Below are 14,832 nucleotides of genomic sequence, written 5' to 3'. Positions count from 1 at the left end.
GCACACAGCAGGGAAGTTTGTGTCTCAGTCTTCATCTGTATCACCCTTAAAAATTGATCAGATCATTGCTTTATTTGTATTTCAAACACAGCTCAAATTAATACCATACCTAAAGAGTTCAGCCAAGTCTCCTCTCTCAAGCTCACTTAAACCCTGTGGTTTTAACTTTTATGATTCCTCAGTTACAAAGGCCCACGAGTTATTGTTGGCACAAGTCTCAACCCAAATGCAGAAAACTTTCATTAAAAACAAATTTTTGGTGCTCACAATTCCAAATACGTCTACAAACCGCGGAAAACAAAGGGAATAACTAGACTCACTGATAACAGAGATAACAGACAGACAATAGACAGATTTCTGTCACTCCATTAATCACCACATTTAAACACCTACTTCAACCTTTTCCGATTTGTCAGTCTAGACCCTAGACGTGTTTTACAAAGGCTGTGATTCATAATATATCTCATGTGCAGTAGCTACACAAGCTAACAAATAGGTAAGACCCATTTTCACTTCCTGACCCAAGACAAGGCTTCTCCCTCTTAAACATATCTGGCAAAACATCTGTGATTCTTAAAACCTCCTGCCATATGGCATTCTTCTCAGCTTTCTGCCAGAAAAGCTTAATTTTTGCAAACTAATCCTTTATGTGAAAATGTATACATTACATTTAAATGATGTGGTGGGTTGAACCTGGCTGGATGCCATGTGCCTGCCAAAGCTGCTCAATCACACTCCCCTCCCTCAGCTGGACAGGGGAGAGAAAATATAATGAACGGCTTTTGGGTTGAGATAAGGACAGGGAGAGATCATCACTCAGCAATTACCATCACTGGCAAAACAGGCTCAACTTGGAGAAATTCGATTTAATTTATTACCAATCAGATCAAAGCAGGATTATGAGAAATAAAACTGAATCTTAAAACACTTTCCTCCTACCCCTCCCTTCTTCCTAGGCTTAACTTCACTTCCTATTTTCTCTACCTCTTCCGCCAGAGTGGCAGGGGGATGGGAAATAGGGGCTGTGGTCAGTTCACAGACATTATCTCTGCTGCTCCTTCCTCCTCACAGGAAGGACTATTCACGCTCTTCCCCTGCTTCAGCATGGGGTCCCTCCCATGTGAGACAGTCCTCCATGAAATTTTCCAAAGGGAGCCCTTCCCACAGGCTGCAGTTCTTCACTAAGTGCTCCAGTGTGGGTCCATTCCTTCAGGAACAGACTGCTCCAGCATGGATCTCCCATGGGGTCACACGTTCTGCCAGCAAACCTGCTCCAACATAGGCTTCTCTTCCAATGGGGCCATAGGTCCTCATGGAAGCCTGCTCCAATGCAGGCTTCCCTGGGGGTCACAGCATTCCCCTGCTCTGGCATGGGGTCCTCCCTGGGCTGCAGGAGGATATCTGCTCCACCATGGACCTCCATGAGCTGCAGGGGCACAGCCTGCCTCACCATGGTCTGCACCACAGGCTGCAGGGGAATCTGCTCTGGTACCTGGAGCACCTCCTGCTCTCCTTCTGCACTGACCTTGGCGTCTGCAGAGCTGTTTCTCTCACATTCTGATTCCTCTCTCCTCTGGCTTCCATTTATTGTGCTGCAGTTTCCTTTCCCCTTCTTAAATGTTTTATCTCAGAGCCGCTACCACTGTTGCTGATGGGCTGAGCCTTGGTCAGCGGCCAGTCTGTCTCGGAGCTGCTGGCATTGGCTCTATCGGACATACGGGAAGCTTCTAAAAGCTCTCACAAAAGCCACTCCTGTAGCTCCCTCCTACCAAAACCTTGCCATGCAAATCCAATACAAATGATTTATAGGAGCGAATGCTGTTAGTGTGCCATTCTTAGTCAGAACAAGCTCTTTCACCCATCTCCTGAATCTTGTAAATCACACTGTCAATCCATCCTTCAGTATCTCAAGAACCTTGTAACAACTTAACAGCCAATACAGAAAAAACCTCTACCTTCAGTGAAATGTCAGTCCAGTAAATCCGATTGTCCGTCACATCAAAATCCAGAGCAGAAGCTTCCTTGACTCCAGTGAGTGGAATAGCAACGTTGTTGTTGTTCGTTTCTAAAGAGATTCGTCTGATATCTGCTCTCCGTGAGAACAGCAGGAAAGCTTCTGGGACAATGCAGGTCTTCATATCATTGATGAGCTCTAAGCCTATGGGGCAAGCGCAGCGAAGGCCTTGTGGTCTGTACAGACACAGATGGCTGCAGCCACCGTTGTCCTCCGCACAAGGGTTTGTACCTAAGCATGCAACAAAAGCAAAAACAATCATTGCAAACTGACTTCAGCTGGAAGATGAAGCCAGTCATCATATGCATCAATGACACTGAGTCCTTAAAGAAATACATATCATTTTTCACCTTTTATTCTCTGAATGAAGTAATTTCTATTCATCTCCTGTAATCCTTTAGACAGATGTTACTCTACTTGGCTGAAAAGACAGTGCTTGTTTTCCTGACCCCATGAAATAAACCCAGCATAAAGGAAAGGGATCTGGACTCCAACAGCTACATGTTCCTGATTCCCAGCACAGGCAATGAATAGACAGTAAACATCTAAGTAAACAATTATGTTTCACTGCCTTTTGCAGTACACTGATCCAGGTACATACCCCAATTGTGTTCCTAGAGATGAAAAATCCATTTGAAAAATCCATTCAACAGCCTCTTCTCCCCAGGATGCTAGTAAAGCAGCTCTTCACCACACTAACTTGTGTACCTGCACATGCTGGAAATCCACCTACTAAGAGAGGCCTAGCATTACCAAGCTCCATTAGCCACACAGTTGGAAAGAGACCTGCATTTAAAGCACAGGTACCTTAGGGCACCTTATTAACATGGTAGCAAGGATACACCTCAACTATGTTTGACTGATTTCCTGGGGTACAATCCAGACATGGCAACAAGAAGCTGCAAGCCTTATTCACGTACCCAGATATTCAAGGAATGTGATGAGTTCTGTGATGCTGCAGTTACACTGCTACTGGCGTTCAGGTAGCCAACAATAGCCAGTTTATAGCTAGATTGTGCTTTTTTACACCACAGACACTCCAGAACAGAACGTACTTCTAGTTATTTTCAAAGATGATTTTGCAGTATTAATGTGAAAAGTACTGAACAGACCAAAACTGGCTCATTCTTAGCTTTCTCATGCTTCGTGTATTCAGATTGCAAGATGAAAAGCTGCTACAGCTGCAGTTTCATAAACAGCTGGGATAATCTAATAGCTGGCTGTTACAAAGACAAGTCCTCATTTTCCATGATCCTTCTCCCCATATTGGATCCAGGATTGTTCAGACCTATGAGCTGCTCCAATTCCCTAAGCAGCAGAAAATTACCCATTTTAGGGAGTGCCTGGTTGTTTTCCAGCTTGGTATTCTTCCAAATTAGAGAACTGAAGCACCACACAAAAGGCCTACCTTATCCCATCGAACTGCAGCCTGCAGTTACCATGCAATAGAACTGGATTCTGCCTATTTCTGAAAATGTAACTTGGTAGAAAGTAATACCTGCAGAAGAGCACTGCTGAAATTTTCTATTTCATTTTACTTGCCTGATGAGCAGTCTCACTCACCAATCATGTGGCGGACATTTGTAGCTTTCAGGCCCATCAGATCAGGCAGCTGATCTATGATGATCTCTCTCTCTGCTGTGCGTTTATGCACACGTTCAATACTGCGTCTTTGCCAGTCTGTCCAGTAAACATAGTCTCCCAACAATGTGAATCCAAAGATATGAGGCAGCTTGTCCTCCACCAGAATTCTTCTCCCAGTTCCATCAGCATTCATGACCTATGGAACATATACAGAATAAATCTGTCAGTGTTTAGCAGAGATTGATTAACTGGCTGCTCCACACTTAAGACTTCAAATTAAAAAATAATCTCCTGGTCATTAAAATGCTATCAATGTTACACAGGGGTCTAGTAAAAAAACAAAACTATTTCAACAGATACTTATTCTAAAAGCCATGGAGGATCCCTCATGTATAAGGTTAGTTTCATAAACAGAGCATAATGTGAAATTATGATACAACATTCCTTATATTTGCTTTAGGAACTAATATTATGTGTTCCTGTTCAGACGCTGCCTCTCTCTCTCTCTCGTTTCTGACTTGTCTCTTGGTTTAGTTGTAAATGGGAGACACCGTTCTACACAAATGAAGACAAGCTTACAATGTCAAGGAGTCCTGGATCGGCATCTTGTAGCCCACAGTCCCTCCCAAGTGAGCTTTGCCCAAATTACAGACAGCAGTAAGAGAAGGCCCCATATAAATTCTGAGGCAAACAGTCAAGAGGATCTACAGAATTTGTTTATATTCCCAAATCTGAACAAAGAACCAGTTTTACATTCTTCAAAATTAAGTTCAGTATTTTCTGTGCTAGAAGGAACAGTAATAGTCTGTAAATAATTGCATGCCTTTGATCAAGACACTTGAATTTACTGTGTCATTTTTCTCTACTGCTAAAAAGAAGTAATACCTAACTTCCTCAAAGAGGCACTGAAAGGATTAATTAAACATATGTATGCATGTTCAAGTGATCAAGTACCTTATGAATGCCAAGTATTATTATTAAAAGTACCATACTGACAGAACTGAGAGTCCTATGTTTTAAGCATAAAAATGATTCACTTTTATAGAAAAGTTCCTTCTAAAGTATTTCTGCTTGCTTCAAGTTTACAGCATGTAAAGAAAAAAACCCCACCCCACAACCTTAATATAAAAACTTCCCAAAGCAGTGGGAGTCACAAAATTCAAGGCAGCATACCAATCCCTGAAACATTACGACATCCTTCCACTACCCAAGAATGTTTGAAGTTAAAGACTGGGGAAAAAAGTGACTTATTAAATCCTGTTTTCAAATCTCACTCATTTGCCTTGTGGAATAAAGATAGCATAGACAAGTCTGTATGATTTCTCATTCTTCTCATGGCTCAAACCCAAAGACTTGTGCAATGACAACCTTGAGGATCAATTGGTTTAGTAACTCTGGCTAGATGGATGATGTTTTGTGGTCAGAAGAATTTCCTATCTCATGAGAAATGAGAAGGCTAGTTTGGAGCAACTCCTACCTTTTGTCTACCCAAGCACAGATTGGGAGGGAGGGAGGAAAGGAATAGAGAAACAGAACTGAAACCCGTAGCTTTCTCAGCATACAGTATAATGTGCATGTTAATAAAATATTTTAAGTTCACTAAAAAAGTGGAATAAAATGCTATAATCTTCACAAATAATTCAAGATCTCCTTAAAACCTTTCCCTGCCATAAACTTCCACTACTGCATATACTCTCAGGATGTTAGAAAGGGAACCGAATCTTTATGTGCACATGAAAGGGGGTCTGCATACTTGCTGGCTTGCAGCAATAAGCTTCACATTTATTTTTAAAAAAAACCCCTCATGATTACTCTGTGGAATTGACTTACCAAAAAAACCTTCACCCTGGGAGTGTGTACGGCATGCTTGTACAAATGCACTAATGCACATGCATCACAAAAATAAGATGAGCATTACTTGGTGAAATGTTTTTGGTTTTTCCCCTGCATTCTCTCCAAGATCCTTTAGCAAGTCAAGCACGGTACTTGCAGCTTTACTTTGTATTATGGTGCATTTACCATCCTAAAGCTATAACTTATGTCCTTTTAAACTGATAACCAAATTCAAACACAGCTTTTCCTATCACAGATTGTTTAGCTGGGCTCAGAGCCCAGCATAATTGCCTAATTCCTGGACTTCCTTTTGAAAACAGCCCTGCTATTCCATTTATTCTACTTCAGAAAATTCAGCATCTGCTGGCTCTCTCAATTACTAGCAGCATGACTCCTACACCCTGTTTTGATAAATGATGTTGCTAAACAACAGATTAATGGCTAACTTTAGCACCAGGGACACAAATTTAACATCTGTAAAATAAATTGTGAGTTACAGTCCTTCAGCCCACAGTCCATTCAAGAAACCATCACAACCACCAAGCAAAACTGGTCATCCCCTTTTGTCTACCACCCTTTTTCTAACCATAACACAGTAATCTTAATTTCTGTGATGACTTGTTTTCCCCTCCCCCTTAAACTACAGAGATAAGCCATTTGCTTGCAGCTAATTAATACATGGCAATTAGTGCTTGATAAGCAGACTAAAAAGATACACAGAATGGATGGATGTTGCAAAGTGAGTCAACTAAAACCACAAAGTAATAAACAGTAAAACATCACTATCACAAAGCAGTATCCTTAGATATTACGCTTTTTGCCTGGTACTCATAAAAGGAAGAGAATTCTATATTTAAGTGGGTGCTTAACTACTGGCAAAGAGAAAGTGCATGGTGTAGGATGTACTTTCTTTGGCAAACTTTTGGGGAACTGTTAGATATGCTTCCTCTTATACTGCAAGTCCAATCCAGGACTTAAGGATTAAGTATCTGCTTTTAGTTAATTTTTATTTTGCCACATAAGAGTTACTTTGAAAGACAGCTTTATGTCACCTAGACAAAACAGGCACCTATCTGAAAGTACTTATACATACCTGACATGCTATTACCACTACAATCTTACCTGGGCACATCTGTGCGATATTACTTAGTATAAACATCTGCCCACTAGTAGCCAGGTACTACAATATGAATAGTTCCATGCCAACCACATTGTCTGCACTCACTTTCGCTGTATTTTAGGAGATTTGAATAGAATTTCATCAACACTACAGAACCAAACAGCCTGGTGTAAGGCGGAAGGAAAGTGGCAAGGGATATAGAAATGGTACGCATAATAAGCACAAGGAAAAAGAGACAATCATTAATCAGCCAATTTCAAAGGATTTCAGCATCAACTTAGCACATACTGAAATTCAGTCAACAACTGAGTCCTAGCCAATACTACTTCATGCATTGATTCCCCTTCTCCAGCCCCACATGGATCAGCTCATCACAGGGAAGCCTATCCCACAGAATCCCCCTACAAGAAATCCACCTTCTGCTGCTATGAAGCAGCGTCTCCAGCGGTTTATGCTGCTTTTAACCACAATGTGGTGTGGGTTTCACATTCTGAGGCCATTCTGAATACTGCAAACCACAGTGAGAATATAGACTACAACAGGAAACAGATGTGGTGCAACCACAAACACTACCTTTAGTGAAAGAGTGAGTAGTTCTATGAAAAAAAAGTACAAAAATTAAATGACCTTAGAAAAAATACCAGATATCCTGCCTGTAGGATAAGGACTTTGCTAGAACAACAACGAATGCAAACCTATGGTCTCATGAAAATACAGCTTATTCAAAATAAATGAATTAATCCTGAAAATGCGGGTGCATTTTAAGATGCTGTACTTAATGGTCAGCAGGAACAATAAAATAACAACTTTGAAGCATTACTTCTATGTTAAAAGTTACAGACTGGATTGCACAGTGAAATATTCTAAGGGTCTTTCTTGCTATCAGATACCCTGGATTCAATTCATTCTTGAATACCAGTAATAACTGTGATAAATAGGCTAATACAGTGAATTCACCTTTTTGGTAATCTGGGATTTGAATGCACAATAGTTTGCACTTGTCACTTGATCAGTTTAAGTCTGGAGCTCAGCCATTATACCTATCCCACTCGTGAAAAAAACATTCAGCTCTGGTGAGAGCTTGTGTTGGAACCCTGGCAAAGCTATGCAGACTAGAAGTCTGCTCAGGTCTAGTGGACCAAAGGCAGTCGAGGCTAGACAGATGTACACTAACTTATATCCACGGCACTGAGGAGATGCTAATAATATAAACCTTCTGTCCCTGTTGGGCCATGCTTAGATCAATATCAAACATAAAGGCCCAGCTCTACAAGGTACCAGACAGCCTCAGGACTGATGACTCTCATAGGAGAAGACAGCACGCAGCTCCAGAGAGCACACACTTGCCAATGTAAATCTGGGAGGCTGCCAGACAAACCTGGTATGACTTACTTGTCACACCTAGTGCCATAAAATCTAGTGCCATAAGTAGGGTGACAGTGTGCAAACCATTACCTTTCATCTGAAGTCATGAGCACTAGCCCACTCTTCCAGCCTGTCCAGGTCCCTCTGGAAGATAGCCTCCCCTTCTGACATGTCCACCTCATCACCTAGTTTAGTGTCATCAAACTTGGTGAGAGTGTTTTCAATCCCATTACCTGGATTATTTCTGAAGACAGGACAAGGGGGAATGGCTTTAAACTGAAAGAGGGTAGATTTCTGGTCAAGTGGAAGGTGCCCCTGCCTGTGGCAGGAGGGTTGGAACTAGATGATCTTTAAGGTCACTTGAATGCAAACCATTCTATGACTCTGTGATTCTATATTGAACAGCATGGGGCCTAGTATCGATCCCTGGTGGACTCCATTTGTGACACCTGCCAGCTTGAGTAAAAAGCACTAATTCCCACCCTCCAAGTGCAGCCTGTAAGCCAGTTCTCTACCCATCTCACAGACCACCCAATGAGTCTATGTCTTGATAGTCTGTCTAGGAGGAGGCTGTGGGAAAATGTCCAGTGCTTTGCTGAAGTCCAGGTAAGCAACACCCACTGCTTTCCTCATGTCGATAGGAAATGTTATTTTGTTGTAGGAGGTGATCAGGTTAGTCTGGCATGATATGCCCTTTGTAAATCTGTGCTGGCTTTTCCCAATCACCTGCTTCATTTGGCTTGCAAGTTTCTAGAAGAGTTCTTTCCAGGGACTGAAGTAAGACTAATGGGTCTGTAGTTTCCTGGGTCCTCTTTTGCATGTAGTTATAAATAATCAGGGAGCAGGTTAAGTATCATGAATGCTAAGCTCTCTCTCAGGATGGCTGCAACAGAGGAAGTCAAAAATCAATGAAAATTTACAAACAATAGCTGGCAACTTTGTATCTTCAGAAAATTGAAAATTACTTACAAGAATGGAATAGGCCTCTCTGGTGGACTGAAAGCCCCCAGCTACACTATAAGATGTTGCCAGAACTTCACTTATTTCACAAACACACACATCAGTAAAACAAAAGCCCCAAAACCAAACAACTTCCTCTGGCAAAATCCATAAACTGCTCTAATTTCGGATACAAACATCTTATAACAAGATAAGAATAACTTGATCCTAAGTTCTGATTTTTAGATTTGACAGCCAATTTTTGGACAAATGACAGAGACTCATCCACCTATTTATTTCTGAACTTCAGCACCTTTATCAGTACCAACTTACTGATCCTTAGAGAGGCCAGGAGATCCCACTAAATATACCGAACGTCAACTGCCTTGCTCAAGTATTACTGCCATCACTGCACCAGCTCTACAAAATTTCTAGCAGGGACCACAGCTGGAAATCATCTCTCCCCACTGACTCACAGGAAGGATGCAATTGCAGCAGTTATCTTCCTTCTGAAAGGATATGGAATAAGAGAGTGTTCTGACTTGGTGGCAATGCTCTGCATGTCATGTGTCCCACAAATGCAGAACACACTAGCTTGTTTCTTTGGTACATGTTGAAATATACTCTCGGATATATAGTTTACCTTAAAGCATGGGAAAAAAACCCCAGCCATTTGGCACAGATTTAAACGAAAGAAATGTCACAGAAAAAAAGGTAAATTCCTGAGCAGTCCTTAAACTCTTGAGTCATTCTAATGACAAGTTGGGTTTCTTGCAGGAGTTTGAAAGACAGCAGAAAAGCATCAGAAAGCATTACCACCTTCACAATTTCAACATGGGCCACACTAACGCACCCTAGGAATAGATACAACAAAAAAAAAAAAAGGTGAATTTCTCATGAGTTTGATCATCATCACTGAGCTGCATGAGATGATTTCAAAGTAGTATTACTGTAAGACAGCTGTGAAATACTGAATTCGGTACATATATCCCAGATATTTCAACATACCACGGAAAAAAGTCTTGAACGAGGCCTGCATTATACCTGAAATAGTTTAGGAACATTCAAGGTTTAGGCTTAGTTACTTCAGCCCCGATTATCCCATGATAAATACTTGAATGTGCTGTTTGTTTGATGCAACACATACCGACTCAGTTCACAAGACTACTAACCAAGGATATGACTGTTCATCTTCCACCTAAATGTACATGAATCTTAGTATATCAGAAAAGTGAAAAACACTCATTAAACTTACTTGGTTATGGGAAAAAAGAAAACTAGAGCAACATGTCTCTTAGCAACTCTAAAATATAGCTAGAATGCCTTCCAAAGATTACATTAGCATTTTTTCAGGCAGTGTTTGATAATTAAGTATTGTAAATTTTCTTCAAGCAACATGAATAGAATGGACCAGAATGATTTTACTGTTATGGCTACAGTAATATCAAACAATTAACACATGTATCTACTATAAAACAGCAGCTCTGAAGACAAAAGGAACACCTTGTCTAAATTTCCAGTTTTGTCAGTCTTCCCCTCTAAAAGAGCAGTCCTGAACAACTATACTCTCTCTGAATAACAATCAAAACTTTCAACTCAGCTTGAGGAAATTATTCTGTCAGTGTAATTAACTTAGTGTTAACAGCATTTTCCCTCAATTCCAAAATATTAAGGATTGTTAGGTATGAAACAGGAAGCCATCTCTTCACTGCAGTGAAATCCTGAGAAATCAGCAGAAGGGATACCTGGAACCCTTGATGTATTTGCTTCAGAAATCAACTGCCTCCAGCCAACTCTGCAATTTCTTACTGTTAATTGTTTTCTAATAGCCATTACCAATTTCTAATTTAACAGTTCCCCAGCACCCTCAATTTCCTTTTGAGCTCTAATCATTTTCCCAAAGAATTCAAAATACAGTTTTCCTGAGCATGGATAATATTCCTAATAGGACTGCAGTGAAGATAAATATGTAAAAACAGAATAGAGATTAACTTCATAAATACCCTTTCTATCATGCTACAGACACTGTTACAAGCTCATTTCTTTCACAACAGGACAACTTTCCCAGCTCCCTGATCAATCAATTCCAACAGCAGAAATGCTTTCTCGGTGATGGAATTTAATTTTAGAAACAATTGGTTGGGTTTTCAATGAAATGGCTCAAGTCAGGTGAAATGACGAGCAGGCAGGGAAAGGAGTTTAACACCATTGTGACAATCAAATATGACATCTCCTAGGCAGTCTCATGCAACACAAAGAACTCCTGCATATGTAAAGAACAGGCTAAGACAAAAAATTGAGCTGAAACTATGAACAGGACGAAAAGAGAGGTTTTCACAGGAAAAAAGGTTTCTCTGAGAAGATTCAGTGGTAAAACAGGTGAATAAAGATGCTTGGCCATGAAAATCAATTTTGGTACGTTAATACACAGGGTGGAGTGGCAGCAGTCAGAGGGCGTTCTGTTACATGGGCATTGGTTATAAAAGTACAGAGGAAGCTAATTACACCGATTTTGCAACTTACCATTTGTCAACGAAGTCCTATGAGCAGCTGTACACATGCTTTGCAGGAAGCAAAGGAGATTAGCCAAGACTGACCTGAACCCTCACAGTGGTTTGGGGGACAACTTTACAAGATGAAGTTCAGCAACACAACCTCTAATGCTCTTGCACATGGGCAAAAGCCTCTGTTCTTTTGGTGGCAGTAAGCTACTACATTGATTTGACAGCTCCCTTTGCTAAATCACTCTAACTCCAAGTGTCTCCGCATGTCCAGAAGCTTGGGTTTCCACCATATGTATTTACCCGCCTACTACAAAGTTTATTACAATCCTTTTCTCACAGACCTTTGTGAAGTTATATCATCATGAATAGTATCAGACAAAAAGTTTAGGTTAGAACTACAAAAATCTCAGAGTGAAATAAAAAGCCTTTGTGAGGAAAGCTGAATAATTATTGAGAGGGATCACAAGGTCACATGAACGCTTCTGAAGAACCCCAGCTCCAAGATCAGTACAATCTTTTGTATGGTGCTGCAACTAAGCTTGGGAGAAGTCAAAAAAAAAAAAAAAGGGCAGAATACTGGAGGGTAAGGGATAATAGCAGACTGACAAACAGTACTCAGCTGAATCAGAAATGCAGAAGATGGCTCAATATCTCTTCCCATTACTCCCAGCTTGCCATCAAATGTTATTTTCAGTATGTCATACTCAGTGAGGTCAGATGATCTAGCTGGTTTAGTTTGAGGGATTTTTGTGTTCTCCCTTAGGTAACCGATACTGACTGCTTGTTACTTTCTAGATGAGAAAACAGCGTAAACTAAAATACCATTTCCTAACTCCAACGGGAAAAATCTAGGGAGCATCTATGACACATTAGTGGGATCCAAACGTACTCCAATCAGCTCCATGCTAAGCCACTGGGAGCCAGGAGGTTTACAGAGCTATCATTAGCAAAATGGGACTGCTCACCCATTAGCAAAGAAACATCACTGAATTTCCAATGTGGAAAGCCTCAGTCAAGCTGCAGGGATGTAAGCAACAACCAAGTCTGAGAAAGGTAAGCTTCTACCATTAACAATAATGCGCATTAAGGTTACAGAAGCCAGTGTGACTTTCTGCTCACACATGTCCTGAGTGTGGGCATCTGCTTCTGACACGGCTGCTCCAGGCTCTCCTTAAGACTTAACAGAAATGAAAAGGTGCTTTCAGAGTAGGACTCATCCAATCTATTTTAAACATTTACTTTAAGGTAGAGTAAGGCACACTGCAGAAGTGTTGATTTCTAACATTTCCTACAAAGGCAACTTACTGAGCTGCAGGTATCTACACCTCATTAGATGAAAACCACCCACAGATTTCAGGGAGAAATGTAGATCTATGACACAAGAACCATTTTAAAACTGAATGTTGAAGTCTTCTGTAAGATCACATCTTTTCTAGGGCAGTAATTTCACTTCTTAGAAAAATACCATGCTTGGTATGCAGATACAGAGTTACGTTACTCCTGGACAAGAGTTCTGGCTGTATTTACCCAAAACCTTCCCTTTGTATCCTCTTTCTGCTGTGAGGTGCTGGGAACCTCCCCCTGTTACATTAAGTATGACAGCAGATCCCTCAGGACTTCTCTAAGAACTCCTCAGCACAAGTAGCTTGTAATGGGTGTCTCGATAATCAAACTTTTCACATTTCAGTTTTTTTGAGATAGTCTCCATTTATCAAAAGCAATAAAAAGTTGACTTTTTAGTGTTCCTAAATCGAAACCAATATGGATGGTTTAAGTATGTTTTTTCTTTTTTACTTTTAAAGCACTTTGAACAGCTGCAAAAAGTACATGCCTAAGTGACAATTCTGTAGCACCATGCTCAAAAGCCAAAGCAGAAAAGGAATTTAACTTTTTGTCTTTTTTTTCTTATTTTTTATTTAATAACAAACGTACAATTCCAGGAGGTCCTGGGGTCCACAGATAAGACATCACTCAAATTCTTGTATGTGGCTCTTTGACAGTAAGGAGACCTTACCAATATGTGATCTATGGCTGTCATTCATTTGCTTTGTGATATAACTTTCCTATCTTGGTCTCTATAATGAAATTTAATTCTTCCTTAAGTTCATTCAGAAGTTCAAAAGAAACCTCCCAAATGGGAATTATATAAAGTATAAACTAATCTGTGCTTTTGTTGTTGTTTGTTTAGGGGAGGGTTGTCATTTTTTTTGTTTTAGGTTTTTTACTTGTTTATTTTTTAAATAAGCCCTTACCCTACTACTAATTTTAAAGTGTATATATACATATATACATATGTTTTTCCTTAATGCAGGCCTAGCAGGTGTTAAGAAATAGCTGCGAATTCCCTGACAAAATAAGCTTTACAGTTCCGAAACTGGGATGGAGTGGAGGGATCTGCCCCCACCCTCTGCAGCGCATACTTGTTGTTCTTTGCTGAATGAACTTTCCACGTGCCGCAACTATTCCAACCAGGTGGACATAGAAACGTGGCCAAAACTAAACAGTGAAGCAACTTCACCTACCGTGTTTCAACCACCTCACTTCCCATATCTGCAAAAGCAGCAGTGTTGAACAGCTAGGAATTCAATGGTTTCTGCTTCTCAATTTTCAAACCTTTGCTTCAAAATAGGGTGGATGGGGTAGGATCAGTAATCAGGCTTGGTAAATCATCAGCATTTCACAATACAAAGACTAATGCTGTGAGACAAAATTTCTCAGTCAGAAAGTAAATGGTGCATGCTTAGAAAACAGGATTTCCTTATTAGGGTGGCAGCAAAATTGAGGGAGTTGTCATCAGAGGAAAATGTAGCCCTGCAATTTCAGGATTAGAATATGAATTAGAGCATTCTCTAGATGCCAAGCTATTAGCTCCTAGGTCAAAGACAAAAAGGTTCTCTCTGTTCAAGATTTTTGTGCTCAAAAAAGTCTTAGCAGCATCTGCTTTCTGTTGTCCAACAAGGCTGGGTTCCGAAGACTTATGTGTACTTATTCTGAAAAACAGCAGGATATAAGACTTTCCATATTAATCATGAGGATTAGAGACAGCAATGCCAAGCACGGCTAATAGATTTGGGAATGCAGAAATACTTCAAGTTAGAGCTGCACTCAAAAATCACTAGATAATGGTGGTTCTGTATAGGAGGCAGAGTCCTTTCTTTAAACTCACCACTAGTAGGTGTAAGTGGGTGTCATCTCTGGCTCTGAGAATGGAGAATAGGAAAGAAGATGAATAAAGAAAAATGAAGCAAAGACTGAAAAATGGTGAGAAATCAGCCATATCACCGTTATTTCCTCTTAACGCACACAGCCACACATATACGCAGCCATTTATAACTGCTTTATCAATACGAGTTTTGCTGACCATTTTAAATCCAACCTATGCCTTAGAACAGGTAGCGTACGTGCTCAGAAGACAAATAGTCACTTGAGCAGGAAAACATAAGACCAATTCAACAGAGCAGATCATACATTTT

At 40.4% G+C, this 14,832-nt stretch overlaps 1 protein-coding gene across 1 annotated transcript in view; it reads right to left on the bottom strand.

Moving 5' to 3' along the window:
* LRP6 (LDL receptor related protein 6) overlaps positions 1-14,832 on the bottom strand; it is a 131,848-nt gene that overhangs the window by 35,073 nt on the left and 81,943 nt on the right. Inside the window, exons 8-9 of the mRNA XM_030479714.2 lie at positions 3,578-3,794; positions 1,956-2,245 (exon numbers count right to left, since the gene is read on the bottom strand). Coding sequence (XP_030335574.1) covers positions 1,956-2,245; positions 3,578-3,794 — 507 coding nt within the window. The remainder of the gene's footprint in view (positions 1-1,955; positions 2,246-3,577; positions 3,795-14,832) is intronic.

The sequence above is a fragment of the Strigops habroptila genome, chromosome 3 (assembly GCF_004027225.2).
Source record: "Strigops habroptila isolate Jane chromosome 3, bStrHab1.2.pri, whole genome shotgun sequence".
In the NCBI taxonomy this organism is placed as follows: Eukaryota; Metazoa; Chordata; class Aves; order Psittaciformes; family Psittacidae; genus Strigops; species Strigops habroptila.
The sequence above is the reverse complement of the archived record's forward strand: the minus strand, read 5'-3'. Positions and strand labels throughout refer to the sequence as shown.